Genomic DNA, 19,136 nt, shown 5'->3' with positions numbered 1-19,136 from the left:
TGTGACCACACTACCCTCCACAAAACTCCACCATGCGCCCAGCGTTAGACTGGGTGCTTTAGACACATGGCACCTGGGCATTTGTCCCACCTGAGAAGCCCCAGCCACACAATTCATAAGCTTGTTCTACTGAGGTGGAAACAGGCTCAGAGAGGTTAAGTGCCTTGCTCCGGGTCACAAAGCTCTTGAGGATGGCCACGAACCCCGAGCCCAGATCACTATAACTCCAGACCACATCTGGGGCCTGCCAGTCACTGCCTGGCCACACACAGACTCCACACAGACCCCTCCGAGGGCACAGACTCTCAGGAAGGAGAGCCGAGAAGCCCCGGGACTGTGGGACTGACCCAAGCATGTGACAATGCACAGCAGGAGGCCAGAAGCCTCTGAGCAGACTCCAGGGCCTCCTCCTCGCAGGAAGAGCGCCAAAGACCTGGATGTAAACCCCTGGGCTCCAAATTGAAGCCAGAACGTGACAATGGCCCCACATAACTCTACCAGCCTTGCCTGCAAAGAACACGGACAAGTCAGGTCAGAACTCAAACTGGCCACTTAAAAATGACCCCAGTGATTCGGCTCACATCAGAGAGTCTGCTGTGGGCGGGCTTCCTTTCTTCACTTCAGAAAGTGCCTCCCTAGGGAAAAAGCTCGAAACAGAACTTGCAGATACAGCGTCCTGAACAGGCTGGTTCCAGAACTCCGGGAAAAACAGAGGGAAGAAGAGACGTTTATGGAGCACCAATGGGGTACCTAGCTCTGTGCCAAGGGCTTTGTGAGCGTTTTTCTCACATGATCACAGACACGGATATGATTATGCCCTTTCCAGATGCGACGCCAGATGGAGGGCACAGGTCAGGCCAGTGGACCAGCTGTTCCCCAGCAAAGCTGGATGTGAAGCCATGTCACCCCAACGCCAAAGCCATTTTCTTTCCAGGAAACTTCAGTTCAAATCTATTTGGCCCCTCCTACATAAGTGCTGTGCTAGGTGCCAAGGAGAGCGAGAAGGGACACCGAGAACAGCTCAGAGGGGTTGGAGACAGGTTACAGGCAGGTGGGACACACCTGTGACACCATACGCCTGTGCCATTAGGGCTTGCTTACTGCAAGTCTGCATTGCTTCAGTATACATTAAAATCAGTAAATAACAATAAAAAACTGGAAGTCTCCAACAGGCCACCACAGTCCTCCCTGGTATGGCCCCTGCCTACTTCCCCAGCCTCGGGCCCCTGAAGGCCTCCATGCTTAGAGCCAAGAATGCCCTTCCCTCTACCCCCTTCACCAAGTGCACCACCAAGTGCACCACCCCTAATTCTGAAGCCTTCACAAGCCCTCCCAGGCTGGAAGCCGTCCCTCCCACTGGGTTTCTGTAGCACGTACGTATCCGGCTGGAGGTCGGGCTGGGGTCTGGTCCGCACAGCCCTGGGCCCAGGATTCTGGGTGCCTCGCCACGCACCTGCAGCCCCTACCACAATGTGCGTGCCCTGAAGCCAGGGACCAGGTCTGTCTACCTCTGCACCCCCTGCATCTAGCACAGCACCTGGCACAGAGCTGGCATCGCTCAGCACTCCACGGGAGTCACAGAAGATGTCCTGAGTGCATGGGGCTCGGCCCTGGCTGCTTTCTTCTCCCTCTGATTGCTCTCGCCCAGCAACGACATCCTCCCTGGATGCCAGTGTGCCTGGATGTCCTCAGTGCCCCCGCAGGGATAAGGACTAGCATGTGGCGGCCTGGCAAGGCAGTGCCAGGGAAACACTGGGCTGAATGGACCAATGAGAACCCGCTCCTGAATGCATCAAAGAGAATCACAGAAGTCCCCAAAAAGAAATGTTCCGCCTGTAACCCCCACGTCACTGCTTTGAAGAATAACACATCCCAGCAACTTAGTTCTGAGAGTAACTAAAAGAGCAGTTCCGGCCGGAACCAGTTTGGTTCAGTGGATAGAGCGTCGGCCTGTGGACTGAAGGGTCCCAAGTTCGATTCCAGTCAAGGGCATGTACCTTGGTTGCGGGCACATCCCCAGTAGGGGGTGTGCAGGAGGCGGCTGATTGATGTTTCTCTCTCATCGATGTTTCTAACTCTCTATCCCTCTCCCTTCCTCTCTGTAAAAAATCAATAAAATATATTTTAAAAAATAAAATAACAAAATAAATAAAAGAGCAGTTCCGCTCAAATCTTACCTTGAAGGTTTTATCCAGAGAAGCCGAGAGGAACATGTGGCTTTTTGAAAAGACGGGACACCACTGGATGCTGCTGACGGGGCCCTTGTGGCCTCTCAGGTAGAAGAGCACCCTCTGGGAAATCTGGGTTTCCTTATACGGGGTGCCCAGGTACGGCTGGATGAACTCGGACACGTGGGGGGCCGTGCACAGAGGGCGCGGGGCACACAGAGAGGGACCCCGGGCCTCCACATCTTTGTTCTTGCCTGTTTCTGTGCTTAATGCTTGCGAGTGTCTCAGTCTTTTCGGGGTGTAGGGTACAATACAGTCCTCTCGCCTTTTCTTCTGAAGAGAGCTGCCACTTTTCCCTGGGGTCTCAGATTTGGGTTGGGCACAGAAAGGTGGCTCAGGGGGGTCGTAAGTTCCCCAGGAGAGTTTCACCTGCTTACAGCGGGCGGCTGTCCAGGGCACATGGCCAGCGGGAGCGTGGCTGGTCCACAGGGAAGGACGAGGAGGCTCACTTGTGGGGAAGGTGACTTCGGGCTCTGTCCTGGGCCACTGTAGCCTCTGGCTGGGGCAAGATCCTGGGTCGCTCCTCCAGAGCCGAGCCAGTGGGAGACGCTGGCCGGCTGGGTCTTCACAGGAACCGTGCTTTGTGGGCAGAGTGCCTCCTGTCCCGTCCAGGACTCCCGATGCGAAATCCTGGCCACAAGGTTTGGCCATATCACAAGAGTCCCTCATCTGGCCAGCAGCATCCAAGCTTCCCGTGGGCTCGCTCTCAGCCTCGGAGTCCGAATCATCGTAAGCCACCAAGGAAGCCATTGAAGACACCGTTTCCTGCTGTCCTTCGAGGGCAAACTACCTAAGACCAAAACCAGGTGTCAGAAAACGTGCATGGAAGAACAGTTACCACGATGCGAAGTTAAAAGAAAACATGCCGTCTAGCAAATCTAAGACAGAAAAAACCGTAAGAATAAATACATAAAGCATGAGGGCTTTTCTATGCATCAGGCATAATTAATTAGAAGGGGTCATTTTCCTATGGAAATATGGGAATAAATTTAACCCCCCCCAAAAAAAAAATTAGCAAGACCTACATGAAGAAAACAAAAGCTTTATTGAAAGACATAAAATAGGACCCAAGTACCTGTAGACACGATGCCTGGACAGAAAGACTCGGGACTTGAAAGATGCCTGTTGGTGCAACATACAGACAATGTATTATAGAATATATACCTGAAACTATATAAACTTATTAACCAATGTCACCCCAATAAATTCAATACAAAAGAAAAAAAAGGAGGAGGAACCAGGAAGTGCCAGCCAAATGACCCAGATGCTGGTAACCTTTCCACCACAAAAAAAAGGAAGGATAATTATGGGGTGTAATAGAGTTGTTAGCTAATGCTATGGTGGTACTCATATTGCAATATATTAATGTACCAAATCAGCACGTGTATTCCTTAAACTTGCACAATGTTATATGTCAATGGTATCTTAATAAAAATTAAAAATGTAAAACATCATAATAATTTTAAAAATAAAGAAACCTTCGGAAGGGCAATTTGGGGAGTACCCACGAGTATTACAAACTGAAACATATATTGTTTTCACTGCAATGTCCCCACATCCTACACAAATACCTGCATATGTTTGCAAAGACAGATGTATAAAGGGCCTGCAGCTTATTAGCCATTCACTCATCAACGGGGATGAGGTAAGGTCTGAAAACCCTGAAATGGAAAGATGCACCAGGCGGGGAAAGCGTGCTACCCTCACCTTTGCCCTCTGTCTGGGCTCCAGTCCTTCCTTGTTTTCTCTCTGGAACGCTCTCCCCCAGATATCCCATCTCCGCTCTAAGCCAGTTGGAGGGACAGACCCACAAGCCAAGGCGGAGGTGCCTGAGGGTGTCATCCAAATCTGCCAGTTTCACTCCAACACACAGACTCACACAGCAGGGAGTTTCCCCTTCCTAAAAAAAGATTTTCCTGAAATTCTGAACCATCATACATGACAAAACGGTTACCAATTAGTTTCTAGAAAGAAGTATTCCATCTGGAGTTCAGTTCTGTGCTGTTAACATGAACTAGCCTCAAGAGGAAAACAAGGATGCTGGAAATGTCCCGTCTCGGACAGCAGAGGGCGCGGTGGAGCAGCATGGAAAACTTGAGCAAGGACCAACTTCTGACAAAGCCCAGTGTGCCCTCCCTCCTTAATAAACCACGCTGAACTCCTCCTCCCCTGTGCGTGGTTAAGTCGGCGCCAGAGGAGTCCCTCTGGGTCATCAGTCAAACCATTCCAGGCAGCCTGTCCTCCCCTAGAGAGGGATTTCGCACGCCCCCCGGAATCAAACACCCCACCCCTTCCACGCCTTTCCCCCAAAGGATGCCATTCACCCCAAACAAGCTAGGTCATCTGCCTCCTCCCACAATCCCACCCTCACCTGCAGCCTAGTCCACACACAAAGCCATCGTCTAAAGAAAACTTCTAAAACAGGCCGGCCCATCTCAAATGGAACTAATATAACATAGTGGACTATCCATACACTAATGGAACTGAGCACTGTGGATGAGTTGGCACTTCTGTTCTCTAAATACCCATCTTGATCCTGAGGCCCATCCTGATCAGACATCTCAACTCCTGTGCACAGCATCCCATTCCTTCCTGTCAAAGAGAAACCACCAGGCTCCCAGCACCAGGGCAGGGCGCCTGTGCTTGGCCATGAGGATGGATTCTTACCCACCCAGCCCTCCACAGTGGTTCCCTCACAGAAGCCCACGGCCAGAATTAAAGACGAGGTAGGTCTACAGCAAAAGATCAGAGAGGAGTGGGACTGGGGCCCCCTAGCCCCGCTTCCTAACAAGGCAAGGCAGCAAGGATGGAATGAAGGCAGGAGGGTGGAAGACAGGGATGCCAATACTATCTGCTTCATGTACCTTTCATTCATTCAGTAAACACTGATGGAGAATGGGCTACTCGCCAAGCCCCACACTAGGCACCCAGGGAAACTGTGCCCTGCACTCACCATGCTCACGTGCCAGTGGGGAGAAACAGATCATGATCACTGAAATGGGGGATGTCAGGTGGTGAGAAATCGTAAGTAAAAGAGAGAGGAGAATAGAGGTGGCAATGGGTTTGGGGTTTCATTGAGGGAGGTTGAGGCAGGCCTAGGACAGGTGACACCTGAATAATGCTCCAAGGTCAGGGAGCAGATGGTGAGACGCAACAAATCCAATCAAATGGGGTCAGAGAGAAGGGAACCAAGATGATGCAAAGAAAACAGGCAAAAATGGGGAGCCAGTGGGACAAACAAATTTTAGGAGAATGTTTTTATGTTTCTAAAAATATGTTTTTATGTTTCTAAGGCAAAAGTGGGGGAGGAAATTTTTTCATGCAAAGACGGGGTGATTAAACAAAGGGGAAGAGGTACAGCTAGAAGAAAAGGAAAGGTCACGGGAGAAACGAGGCTATGGAAGCGGGTAGTGGCAATGACCCTCACCGGCCTGACAGGAGTTTTCGTGTTTTGTTCACTGTTTGATCCCAGCACCTGATGGGAGGGGGCACAGAGAAAGTAAAGAAATAGGATATTCTCCTTCAACAAACATTTCCTGATTACCCACTCAGTGCCAAGCTTTATGTTGGGTCTGATGTGGCCAGAGATTAAACACGAAACACGGAGGCCACAGACTAATGAAGATAATAAGCAAGATACGACCAGAGGCGGGTTCTGAAGAATGAACAGGAGTTAGCCGAGCTGTCAAGAGCGAGAGGTAAGGGTGATCCCGAGCACGGCGCGTTCGGAAGGAGCCTGAGATGAAGGGGAGGAGAGCGGCGGTGAAAGGTCCGCAATAAGGGGCGCGGAGGGCTCGCGCCGCTGCCGGGTGCAGCACCCTCCCGCCCCAGGCCCGCCGCTCACCACACACACCGGAAGCGCTCGGTTCTCCCGGAGCCCGTCCTACCGGAGCTGGTCCTACCTGCACTCCGCCCCTGAGTCGTGTTCCGCCAGCGCCGAGGCAGCCAACCAATCATCGGTGGCCTCCGTCCCGCCCCGCGAGAACAGCCAATGATGGCGCAGCCTGGCCGGAAGTGCTTCCGGCCGGACGGCGTTTCCACGGACGCTTAGGAGACGCCTGGACGCGGAACCGGCGGCGCCCACAGGCCCGCATGGGCCGGTAAGTGAGGAAGGAAGGGAAGGAGGGAGGGAGGGAGGTCGGGGTGGCGACTGATGGCCCGCCCTCCCGGAGCCGCCTGCACGCCAGGATCCGGAGTACCCTGAGAGCCCGGCTTGCTACCACCACGCCCCTCGTCCCCTTCGCCGTCGCCGCCGCCCACCCGGCCTGTGGCCAGCTCCCGCAGGCACCGACCCTTCATCCTCTCCTCCTCCTCTAGTGTCTGCCACGTGCCAAGGGCTTTGCCTATAATATCACCCTTAGTCCCCTCCACGGTAAAGTAAGGAGGCTCCTTTATGCCCATTTCACAGAAGAGGAAACCGAGGATGAAGCAGAGGTAACCTGACTTGCCCAAGGTCTTGAAATCAAAAAATGCCAAGCTGGCTTTGAAACCCAGGTCCGCGTGATCCCAGGACTGCTCTTTTCCACCGCACTGCACCGCCTCGCTGCACAGTAGCCCGTGCACAGTGGCCGCAGGGCATCTACAGTCCTCCTTTCCGCCCCGCACGACCACATGTAAACTCGGTTCTGATACTGAGACTGAGGGTGTAAGACCGGGTGAGGAGGTTATGTGGAGGCCAGCGGGCCGTATGGGGTGGCTGATGCAATGACCAGCTAATAGTTCGGCAGAGGGTTTCATTGGTCTCCACCCGCCCCCCCTACACACACACACACACAAAACCCCTGATTGGACTGTCTCCTCAGGAATTGGTCAAGAGGCTCAAGTGTTTAAGAGAAACTGGGTGATTTATAAGAAACGCCTCCTGCACATAGTTGCAGGGTGGGGTAAACAGGAAAAAAAGAGAATAAAGGGGCTTTTTAAAAAAGGAAACTGAAAGTAAGAGGGGGAAGACTATAAAAGAAGAGCCTGCTGCACTGGGAGTCCCCACTACTCCAGTGGCCATCTCTGCAGTGTCTCGCTCAGACCAGGTACGTACTGCCATCTTTTGTCAGGCTTACAGCTTATTCGTATTTTTCACCAGCCCTTTACCGAAGTGCTGGAAACCTTGGCTCAAAGAGTGAGAGATTGTCTCTCTTCGGATCAGGGTGTTGTACATTTTGTTTCAACCCATTGATCTAAAGTTCAGGTGATTCACAGCTTCCCTAGGGAATGGAGGGTCTGGGGGGAGCGGGTGCCAGTTTGGATTCATAGCCTGCGTTTTAGCACCTTCCTCCTGGCTGTCATATTTTTCACTAAGGAGGGCTCCTTAAGTAGTCATTAACATGTCAGCAGTCTCATTGTGATACTCAAAAATGCCTTATGCCTGACTTCATAGAGCTTAATGTCTTCTTTGCTTTTTAAGATGATGTTCATTTTATTATTTGGAGAGAAAAGTAGCCTTTCCTCTCAGTGTTTAGAAAAGAAAAAGTGAACACAATCTGTTCTAAGGTTCAAAGTGTTAAAGAACACCTTGCTCTAAAGAAGTCATCTTCCTGTCCTCTGGGAACTTGATGGATGTGAAGGATGGTATCCCACCTGTGGTGGCATCCAGGCATCTAGAAACTCCCGCGTCTCCTTCGCAGCTGTCCCCGGCTGCTCCAGAATTGGCTATTTTAGGCCACCTTCCCCCAAAATTGCAGAATGGGTGTGTTCTGATCTTATCTGTGAGATGAGGTCATTGTCATGTTCCACAGTACAGTTCTGTGATTCTTTTTTTTTTTTTTAATTTTCATTTATTTTTTTTAATATATATTTTATTGATATTTTACAGAGAGGAAGGGAAAGGGATAGAGAGCTAGAAACATCGATGTGAGAGAAACATTGATCAGCTGCCTCCTGCACACCTCCCACTGGGGATGTGCCCGCAACCAGGTACATGCCCTTGACCGGAATCGAACCCGGGACCCTTCAGTCCACAGGCTGACGCTCTATCCACTGAGCCAAACCGGTTTCGGCTCTGTGATTCTTTTCATCCCAGTTTCTTCAGGTGCCTGCTACACTCCCCCACAACAATGGAACCTTTCAAAATGAGCACAAGATCCATGTTGTTTAGAAAGAGGAATTGAGAGTTAATTTTTCAGAGCCTTGTAGCTTTGTCTCCAAGGTATGCTGTGGCCCACTGGGGAGTATGCCATATTGGTCTTGACACTCCCAGTACCTTTTTAGAGGAGGTAATAGATGACTTCACAGATTATAGCTTCATTTCTTTGTTTTAGATTATAGGCTTGGTTTAATAGATAAAGCAGCTTTCCTTAAAAAAGATTCAAAGCCCTATTTGCAGTTTATAGGGTTAACACTTAAGACAATGGTCCTTAGCCTTTTGGCATCTCAGAAACCCTTTGAAAAAGTAACGAAACCTGGATACTCTGCTTAGAACCCCATTTATACCAATGTGCACACAGATAGTGATGTAATTCCAGAGGTTCCAAACTCTGGGTTAAAAACCTCTGAAGGTAAACTTAATTCTAAAAGTTAGTTAACAAAGAAATAAAGGAGGATATTGACTAAATGGGAGAAACAGCGGCAAATGGATGGGTGCATGAAATGAGAGAAGTGGTAGCTCTGTTCTCCTTGTCTCTGATCATTCCTGATGTACTCACTCACAAAGTTGCATCAGAAACACACACACACACAAACACACACACACACAGTTTATAGTGGGGATTCCCATGCGGTGAGTAACTGGCTTGTGGTCACAAGAGCAGGGAGACCTCATCTTTCCCTCAGTCGGATTTAGTTCCCACGGGCCTCTTCTTAAATGGGGTTCTGATATTTAAAGATACGTGTTTTCTTCCCTACAACATGGACCCTAAATGCAGGCCCAGTTTGTCTGGTTGATCACTTGCAGTGACCTGCTCCATTGCAGGGAAGATTGGCTGTCCCGGGATCACCTAGTCATTGTACCTGGTACTTTCCCTAGGAATTTTTAAGGGTAATTTCCATTGTACTTGATTTTGGTCCTACTCACAGACTTTAGAACTTTACTGATAATGTTGATGAGATGCTGTAGGAACTTAACTCTTGTTTATATCAATTACCCTAGGATAAAATTGGTTCTGTGTCATTTTGCTTAACCATTTGTACGCCCTAAGCGTCTATAGACGCGAGCGGCGGACCTTTTTTAATTAAATTCAAAGTATCGTGGCAGTTAACTGGTTAAAGTGGCAGAATCTATCGATGACGTTACATCGAGGACTTACTGAACTGTGCGCCCAGCTTTGAAAGTTGGGAAAAATTCGGGATCATGTATAAAGTATCTGCACATGATATTTGATCACTTGTGGCTAGAAATAATTTTCTTCACTTTGCTATTTGATATCGTCCTGAGTATTTCTCCTCTCTAGTGTCAATCAGAAGGTTCTTCCACATTTCTTCCCCTTTTTTACAGACTTCCCTGAGCTTTGTTACATGAGTCAGTTTGTCATCTCACCAAACTTCCCTTTCTGGGAATTGAGGTGGTTGTCAGCAAGGAAGGGAAAGAAGCCCATCCTGGTTTCAGTGTTATGGTCTCTGATTATACAAAGAATGGTTTCGTTGAAATTTACATACTTTTGAAACAAATATTTAGCAATAGATAAATAAAAGTAAATTACCCCTCAAATATGTGTTTGATTGATAGTTACTAGGGGAAAAATTTTTTAATATGTTTTTATTGATTTGAGAGAGAGAGAGATAAAGAGGAAGGGGGAGAGAGAGAGATCAGTTGCCTCTGGCACACACCTTTACTGGGATCAAACCCAAAACCTGGGCATGTACCCTGACCAGGAATGGAACCGTCAACCTTTTGGTGTATGGGATGACACCCAGCCAACTGAGCCACACCCACCAGGGCCAGAAAACAATTTTTTAATTAACAAAGTAGTCATTCATTAACCCTCCACCATGGGCCAGTGCTGGGCTTACACTGTTTGCTTCCCTGCATCATCGCACTTATCCACGCACCGGCCTGCAGTTAGTGTTGTGATGCCTGTTCCACTTCACATTTGAGGGGCTGAGGCTCATTCCAGGCAGGCAACCTGTGGGATAATAGTTGAGAGTGTGGGCTCTCGGATCAAACTGCGTCGGTTTGTATCTCATCTCTATCACTTACTTGCTGTGTTATCTTGGGAAAGTTTTTTAACCTCTCTGTGCCTCGGTTTACTCACCTGTGAAATGGAGATAAATCTGGCTCCTAAGCCTTCAGTGAATTGATATGTATAAAGTGCTTAGAACAACACCAATGACAGAAGTGCTGGGAGAGCTGCTCTGTCATAGCCACCTGTCAGCCTCCGTGTTCTAGGTATAGCAGCAGCTATAGGTGGAGCTGGGGCTCAGCCCAGCCCTGGAACCCTCACGCACCATGCTCGTGCTGGGTTTAGTTCTTGCTTTACAGTTTACAAAATGTCACCATGTCCTTTTTTCTCATTTCTTCTCATAGCAGCCCCTGAGGTAGGTGCAGAGGTTCCTAATGGTGTGACTTCATAGATGAGGAAGCTGACACTCAGAAAGGGGAAGTGACTGACCCAGGAGGGGACTGATATGGTCATCCTTTGCCCCACGGCAGCATCAGATGGCCTCCCCTGTGCCCTCCCCCCCTCAAGGTTAAGAGAAAATAATGACTATTAGGTACATCTTCAAAGTTTTGTTGTTAAGTAAGGCAGCATGTCTAATGGACAGGTTATATATAGTTCTTACCTCATTTGGAACCCAGCAGGGTAAGGCCCCGCCCTCTACCCGAGACCTTGCGTTTCTGAGAACCAAGCAGCTGGCCAGCCAGGAAGCCATTTGTTCAGCCGTAGGTTGGTCAGAGCAGCAAAGGTCTGGGAACTTGTCCAAACGCAATTAAAGAGTAAAGAGCAATTTGACAGATGTGTTTGGGGCTCTTCAAGTTGGGGATAGTAAAGCCCTTTGGTGTCTGCCCCTCAGCAAACACAAGTCCTTCCTCTGTCCTGGGCCCTGCATGGGGCACACTCGGGCTTAGTTAGGAAGGGCCTCCTTTTCAGTCCTGAAATCTGTAAGCCAGCGGTCGCTTTCATCCTCATTTTTAGCATTTGTTCTTCCTCTTCTTTATGGCCCCAAATTTCCATTTATATTTTTATTAATGTCATTTTATCCACATTCTTTATTATAACTCAACCTCAACCCTTTTGGGAAAAAAGAACTAGATATAGGAAAGAAAACACAGCTGCAACGGTTTATTAATCTCTCTCCCTCCTTCTCTTCCTCTTCTCCCACAGTTTGTCAGGACCACTGAGCGACTCTTCCATTGCCCAGCTGTAAGCCTCGGTCTTCGGAGATGGCAGATGAGCAGGGGGGTGCCTCCCCGCTGGAGCTGTTCAACAGCATAGCTGCCCAGGGAGAGCGCGTGAGAGCCCTCAAAGCCGGGCAGGCGTCCAAGGTGGGTGGTTTTGCTGGGCTCTTCCCGCACATACAGCCGAGTCTGTCGGATTGTGTTCCCTGGGAGCTGACTGTGCTCTCAATAACTGACTATAACTATATTGGCTATAATCTTACATTTGTCTTCTCCTTTATCAACATTATTGATGCACTAGAGGCCTGGTGCATGAAATTTGTGCGCCGTGTGGGGGTGGTCCTCTCAGCCCAGCCTGCACCCTCCAATCCAGGACTCCTTGGGGGATGTCCGACTGCCGGTTTAGGCCAAATCCTGGCAGTTGGACATCCCTCTCACAATCCTGGTCCACTGGCTCCTAATCGCTCACCTGCCTGGTCACCCCTAACCACCTCCCCCTGCCGGCCTGATTGCCCCTCACTGCCTCTGAGTGCTGGCCTGATTGCCCCTAACTGCTCCCCCGCCCCCTGCCCTGTTGGCCTGGTCGTCCCTAACTGCCCCCCCCACCCCTTGCCAGCCTGATTGCCCCTCGCTGCCTCTGGGTGCCGGCCTGATTGCCCCTAACTGCCCCCCACCCCCCACCGGCCTGGTCACCCCCAGCTGCTCCCCCTGCCAGCCTGGTCACCCCCAACTGCCCCCCTGCCAGCCAAGTTTCCCCTCTTTGCCCCTCCTGCCAGCTTAATTGCCCCCAACTGCCCACCCCTGCCGGCCTGGTCGCCCCCAAATGCCCCCCCTGCTGGCCTGGTTGCCCCACGCAGCCTGCTGTTCAGTCATTTGATTGTCCCTCACTAACCCCCCTGCCAGCCTGGTCATCGGCAGCCATCTTGTGAGGGTGTGACAGTCAATTTGCATATTACCTCTTTATTATATAGGATGTGAGGTAAAGAAAAGCCAATGAAATACAGCAGTCATCCACCTGCCTATCCTCATTTCCTGCTCCCAGAAACACGTACAGTCAAACCCCGTTTCTTGAATGTCTCCCATCTCGAACAATTTGGTTCTCAACCAAGTTCACAGAAAAAAATGTCTCAGTTGTCAAACCAAAACTTCATTTTCGACCTGACAACCCTTTCATGCTGATACCTCAACATGATAAAAAGTGTCTCGGGCAACAAATAAAGGAGAGAACGCTTTTGTTGCTGTAGAAATTGATGGTTAGCCCAATTTTAAAACATAAATAGGCCATCAACAGTGCTAATGTTGCTAAGGGTGTGAAAGTGCTCACAAAACTGCAATCACAATCAACTGAACAGATAGAAAAACTCGTTATTGGGTAAAACAAAAAGCAGTTAGCGGTGATAGCATTTCCAAGGCAGTGATACATGAAAAATTCATTTAAGGCTAGTATGGGGTGGTTTGATAAATTTAAGAAAAGTAGTGTTTACTTAGACATGTACTGTATATAAGAAAAGGAATCATTTGGGGGCCTGGGACTGATTAATTCAGTTTTCATTACTTCTAATGGGGAAAAATGATTCAGTTTTCAAACAAATCACTTCTCAAACAGCCTTCCAAAACAAATTAAGTTTGAGAAATGAGGTTCCTTTGTATTTTCAATTCTCTTAGCTGCTTCTTTTAATATGTAATCCCCATATCTCTAAAAAACCACGATTATTACATTGCTCCTTGTTGATTGCCCAATTGAAGGCTGTCACTGTGGAAAATGAGGAATTAGCACTTGCACAAATATTCTCCATCCCTCCCATCTCCTGATACCTGAGTCCCTTGGTCAATACTAGCAGTGACCTTATTCTGACCATGGCAATGCTACCGGCAGACCCACTGAGTATACAGAGGGCTTTTCCTTTCCTGCCCAACTTTGTTTTCTCTGGCGTTGATTAATTTATTTTCATTTCTTTTTGCTTGGCTTTTTTATGGACTCATGATAATGGGTCCAAGCTCTCCCTCGATTGGGTGAATTTCCCCTGGAGGCCCTCACATCAACCCGTCGATCAAGTTCTTGAAGCAGTCTCTCCCAGACCTTCCCCCTACTTTGTCCTGGACTGGCGGCTCGCCCCCCACACTGCCCACCGTAGGCTCTCCTCACTGTCCACCAGGGCTCCCTCACCTCCCCGTAGGTCCCTATTTCCTAAGCCTGTGTCTTACTTCTCGAGGGTGAGCTCTCTTTGGGCAGCACAAATCCTCCAGTGGTTTCTGAAAAAATTACTGCCAAGGAAGGAATTTTGAGGGCTCGTAGAGAGTCTGAAAGTATCTTTGTCTTACCTAATATTTGGTAACAATGCTGGGTATAGAAATCTGAAGTGGAAGTGGATTCCCTCCGTCTCTGAAGCCCTGTTGCTGGGGTTGCTGTGGAGAACCAGGTGGTTCCTTTGTTCTTTCTCGCTGGGCGTTTGTAGGATCTCTTTGTGCCTGTGTTTTGAAGTTCCTTGGGATGGGTGCTTGCTCAGTGCTCCTTGCAGACTAGAAGTTCATGATACTTAAACCTCAGAAGTGATAGTATTTCTTTGATCTCTTCTGTTTTCTCTGTTTCTTGGCTGATTTTTTTAAATTCAGAGACAGCTCCTCTGATCTTATTTTTTTACTTCTTATTCTTATTTTTATTCTGTTCTTCTTTCAGGTATATTTCCTCAACTCCTAACCCTCCTGTGGTTTCTCACTTACCCCATGATTATTAACTGCTAAGAGCTCATTTAATCTCTGATGTTCCTTTCCTCAGGAGGCCCTGCTCCTACTTTATAGATTCAGTGTCCTTTGATCTCTGAGGTCTTGGGATCGTTTCCCTGATGTTCTCTGCCCCTTTATAAACTCCATTTCCTTCTGCCCTTCACATTAGAGGCAACCCGCAAGTGTCGGCTGGCACTTGGCTGGCCCTGGTGTTCCAGAGGGAAGCAGAGACACTGGCTGGGCTTCGTGCACACGGGAGGAGCTGATCGGTGCAGGTTTCCCTTCCCTGGAGACCACCAGGCTGCTCCCCTTTGTTGAGGAACTTTCACTGTCAGGGTCCTCAGGTCTCTTCTTCGAGGTTAGTAGAGTCCCAAGAGGGGGTCCTGCAGTCCGCTGTCCCGAGGTGCAGGTCTGGTGCCAGCGTCGTGCCTCTGAGTAGGACGGAGGAGCTGGGCTGGGTGATCCTTCCCCAAAGCTCCCTGTTCCCAGTGTGCTGCCCCTGCCGGGCAGAGGGCCCCAGGTAAGGACCCCTTTCACTCTCCCTCTCTAGGCACTAAGCCTTGGGGTGGGGGCAGGGGCACTCACTCAGCTGTGTCAGGAGCCTGGGGTAGAGGTCTGAATAACTGTTTCTGAAACAGGCTTTCAACCAGTGCTCCTGTTTTTATGGCCCCCTTCATCCTCACTTCCGTAAGCACCTGAGGCCACTGGCGCCCCAGTCTCCTGGGGGTTCCACACAGTCTAAGTCCAGTTGCTGTCCAGTATTTCCACGACATCCGAGCATTTGTTCTCACCTATTCAGCCAGTTACATCATCTGTCAGCTTTCCAGCTTCTGAAATCCAGCTGCTGGTGTCCTCTTCCTCTTTCCTTTGTCCTCCTGGGGTTACTGCAGGGAGACCCTTTGCTGAGCTTGCCGTGGGTCTCAGAGTGTGATCTGCCAACCCCTGTGATCTTAGTTTCGAAAATGTCGTCCTAGGCTCTCAGCAGATGTGTCAACCATTTCACATTCAGCGTACTAGAGTACTTTGACTCTTTGGACCTCAAATAAACCATTACATTGTAAAAGAAAGAAATACTGAAAGAGAGTGACGTCAAAAAAAGGGAGTTGGTTACTCACAGAAAGAGGTTTACACACCAGGTAGGGCTCAATAGATGAGGCTAATATATATATATATATATATATATATATATATATATGTATATATGTATATATATATATAAAAGCCTAAGCAAAGGCTAATTCTTTTTTTAAAATTTATTGATTTAGAGAGAGAAAGGGAGGGAAGGAGGTGGGGCGGAAAGACAGAAAAACATCGTTGTTGTGGTTTTTTTTAATATATTTTTATTGATTTCAGAGAGGAAGGGAGAGGGAGAGATAGAAACATCAATGATGAGAGAATCACCGATTGGCCGCCTTCTGCACCCCCCCCCCCACTGGGGATCAGCCCACAACCCTGGGCATGTGCCCTTGACTGGAATCGAACCCAGGACCCTTTGGTCCACAGGCCGACGCTTTATCCACTGAGACAAACCAGCTAGGGCGCTAATTTTTTTTTTAATCTATATATATAAAAGCCTAAGCAACCATTATGACCTACCAGTTGATCAGTCGCTATGACGCGCACTGACCACCAAGGGGCAGATGCCCAACGCAGGAGCTGCCCCCTGGTGGTCAGTGCACTCCCACAGCCAACCTCCCCCGGTCCTTCCCCCTGGCCGGCAAACCTCCCATGGTCCCCCCCCCCCCCCGCCCCTGCTCTCTCCGGCCAGCAGCCAGCAGGCCCCCAGGCCCCGGCCGGCCCTGATCGGGACTGGGCGAGATGCCCCTGATAGGACCTGATCGCTGGCCAGGCCTAGGGACCCCACCCATACACGAATTTCATGCACCAGGCCTCTAGTCTAAAATAAGGACCCAAATGTTGATTATTGACTCTATAGACCCATTTTGGGAACTTGACAATGATGATTTTGTCCATTTAACATTAAATTTGAATAGCATTTAATAAATATTTTCATTAGTAATTCTTAGTTTCAGTTATGTTCATTATTTTAGCAAACCAACGATACTTAGCACAGTAGCATGACTCTTCCAAGCGTGGTCTTTGACCAAGCCGAGTCAGCTGACACTCAGTAAGAGAGAGCAGAGGTTGCACACTGGGACCAGAGTTAAACGATGAAAATCCAGAAGTAAGTTTGTATCTGACCCTGAAATGATTGTAATAGAAGCACCTGATGTTTTAGAAATCCCCTTTAAGCAAAATAGCCACTCTGGGCCAATTCCAGTGCGGGTGCTGCGGGCTTTCACCAACTGTCTGCCATCTGTCTGGGCCGTGGTCCTTGGCATGTACAGAGGGAGGAAGACCTGCTGCTTTTAGAAACAGCAGCTCATTAAAGCAGGGACGCTCCGGGGGTGGGGGGGTAGGTCAGGGTCTGGGGACTCTGGGAGGCAGTGGCTGAGGCCGTGTGCAGTTTGAGCAGCACTCGGGAAATGACACTGGATCATACGGGTTAGGACAGAGACCAGAGCTTTTTCTCTCCTCCTTTTACTTTAAGTGAACTTAAAATCGAAATACACCATCATACAGAAAAGCACCGGGGTCATAAGCAGGCAGCTCATTGAGTTTTCACAAGATCCACACCTGTGTCACCAGCACCCACATGCAGAAACAGCATTGGCAGCGCCGGAAGCCATCCCCAGCCCCCCTGTCACTGCCTCTGTTCTCCCAAGGAGGCCTCCACCCTGACCCCTTCACCCTGGATAGTTCTGCCTGTGATCATTCGAACTTTATATAATCCAGTGTAGTCCATAGTCTTTTGTGTCTGGCTTCTTTTAGAACATCAGCTTTTAAATTCTGCTGCAGTGTTCCAGTTCATGTCAGGTCGAGAACAAGAAGAGACGAGGCGAGCCCGCTTGCCTATTTCAGTCCCATTCAGACTCCAGCCAGTCCTCCAACAGGGACACGGTTAAATGTTTAGCTTTCATCCACCACCTGGTTGCAAGCAGAGTTGGGTGAGATTGGGTGTGAAATGTCAACACAGCCAGGGATCGCAGGGTATTGACTGCAGTGTATTTCCAAGCAAGGTCGTTCTTCCCACAGTTAACTGGGTGGATCGTGCTTGCTCAACATTTATTTTTTTGTAAGCGCTGAGCCTACACTGCAGAAATGAGGTGAATAAGACATACCTGGTGCTCGCTTCGGCAGCACATACACTAAAATTAGAACGATACAGAGAAGATTAGCATGGCCCCTGCGCAAGGATGACATGCAAATTCGTGAAGCGTTCCATATTTTAAAAAAAAGAAAAAGACATACCTGCCCATCTAACCCAGACATTGTGTCTCGTATGAGGTCTGTGGGCTTACTGATTACACAGCTCTGGTTGGTTTAAATGAATTCTAGATAGTTTCAGAGTTTGAAACACAAATCTGTCTGCTAACCACCCTACAAGAGCAGTCCTCTGGCAGATGTCCTGCCTGGCGGAGTGGCTCTCCGAGTGGAGGGTAGCGTTGGCGTGTGTCCACTGGAAGTCCTGTTTATAACATTTCATAAAAACTCTACATGGAAATATTTGTATTTTCCTTGCAAGCAAATTGGACTGTGGATATTGTTTGTGAGCTGATCCAGCCAGGCCAATTATGGGAGTAGAGCTTTAGGGCTTTACGTGACTAAGCTGCCTAATTAGGCCTCCTCTTGGAAATGCCAGGCTTCCAGGGGTGGCTGCTGAGGGCTCCTGGGAGAGGAGGCCAGCGGAGTTCCAGAATGCCCAGAGACACTTGACATCTGTGTTCCTTATGCTTATTCTAAAGCAACAAACATGCCAACACTTGGGGCAGCAGCACAGCTGTTTCCCATGGACCCTCCTCAGGCTGTGACCTGAGAGCCCCTAGTCCCATGGTCAGCAAACTGAGGCTCGCGAGCCACATGCGGCTCTTTGGCCCTTGAGTGTGGCTCTTCCACAAAATACCACGGCCTGGGCGAGTCTATTTTGAAGAAGTGGCGTTAGAAGAAGTTTAAGTTTAAAAAATTTGGCTCTCAAAAGGAATTTCAATCGTTGTACTGTTGATATTTGGCTCTGTTGACTAATGAGTTTGCCGACCACTGCCCTAGTCCTTCCTGGCCTTTGTCTGTCTTCATGATGTCTGAGTTGCTGTTATTATCCTTGGTGGGATGGTTGTTGAGGTTTCTGTAACTATTCTTGTCAGCCTGTGCAGAATGTAAAAACAAGCTCAGCACAGAACTCGGTATAGTGGAGCAGAGGATCTTGTCACGCGTGGTCTCTGCATCAGTGGTTTGAGACTCTGGTGTAGTGACTGTCATAAACAGTGTAGATTGTGTTACTGTGTCTGTCCCCATAGTGCGTGGTGGGGATCCGTGGCACTAGAGGGACAGGTAAAAATAGAATGCACTCACGCCCACACTTGCTGTGTGTCCCTGGGCAAGTTCCTTCACCTCTCTGAGTCACAAGGTGCTTCAACTGGAAAAGGACAGTGACAACGTGTCCTACCTCCCAGGGTTGCTGTGACACTAAACGAAGCAATGTGTGTGAAAGCACTAACACAGTCCCTGCGACGTGGCAGCAGTGACATTCAGCAAAAGTTAGCTACTGTTAACATCTTCATCCTTCGCCCGATTTCCTGTGTTCAGGATGAACTTGATTCTGCAGTGAAGAAGCTGTTATCACTAAAAATGAGCTACAAAGCGGCCATGGGGGAGGACTATAAGGCTAACTGCCCACCAGGCAACCCGGCACCTGCGGGTGATAGCGGCCCAGAGGCCCTGGAAGCTGAAGAGGATTTTGTGGACCCGTGGACAGTACAGACGAGCAGTGCCAAAGGTGTTGACTACGACAAGCTCATTGGTACGTCCTGGGAAAAGCCCAGACTTTTAGTAGTGATTCCATTGGTGTTTTTAATATT

At 49.1% G+C, this 19,136-nt stretch overlaps 2 protein-coding genes across 11 annotated transcripts in view; one reads left to right on the top strand and one right to left on the bottom strand.

Moving 5' to 3' along the window:
* The window catches only part of WDR25 (WD repeat domain 25), a 146,662-nt gene extending 140,476 nt beyond the window's left edge, over positions 1-6,186 (bottom strand). Inside the window, exons 1-4 of one of the 9 annotated variants that reach the window (XM_080671814.1) lie at positions 6,073-6,092; positions 3,936-4,128; positions 3,304-3,350; positions 2,178-3,018 (exon numbers count right to left, since the gene is read on the bottom strand). In XM_080671814.1, coding sequence (XP_080527940.1) covers positions 2,178-2,978 — 801 coding nt within the window. In that variant the 5' untranslated portion in view covers positions 2,979-3,018; positions 3,304-3,350; positions 3,936-4,128; positions 6,073-6,092. Of the gene's footprint in view, positions 1-2,177; positions 3,019-3,303; positions 3,351-3,935; positions 4,362-6,072 lie in introns of those variants that run through there. The other 8 variants (XM_080671811.1, XM_080671813.1, XM_080671816.1 and 5 more) reach the window with 8 other exon arrangements.
* Positions 6,187-6,236: 50 nt separating this feature from the next.
* The window catches only part of WARS1 (tryptophanyl-tRNA synthetase 1), a 29,780-nt gene continuing 16,880 nt past the window's right edge, over positions 6,237-19,136 (top strand). Inside the window, exons 1-3 of one of the 2 annotated variants that reach the window (XM_080651016.1) lie at positions 6,237-6,328; positions 11,483-11,643; positions 18,865-19,078. In XM_080651016.1, coding sequence (XP_080507142.1) covers positions 11,542-11,643; positions 18,865-19,078 — 316 coding nt within the window. In that variant the 5' untranslated portion in view covers positions 6,237-6,328; positions 11,483-11,541. Of the gene's footprint in view, positions 7,256-11,482; positions 11,644-18,864; positions 19,079-19,136 lie in introns of both variants that reach the window. The other variant, XM_080651017.1, reaches the window with a different exon arrangement.

Source organism: Plecotus auritus, assembly GCF_963455305.1.
Source record: "Plecotus auritus genome assembly, chromosome: 1".
Lineage (NCBI taxonomy): Eukaryota > Metazoa > Chordata > Mammalia > Chiroptera > Vespertilionidae > Plecotus > Plecotus auritus.
The sequence above is the reverse complement of the archived record's forward strand: the minus strand, read 5'-3'. Positions and strand labels throughout refer to the sequence as shown.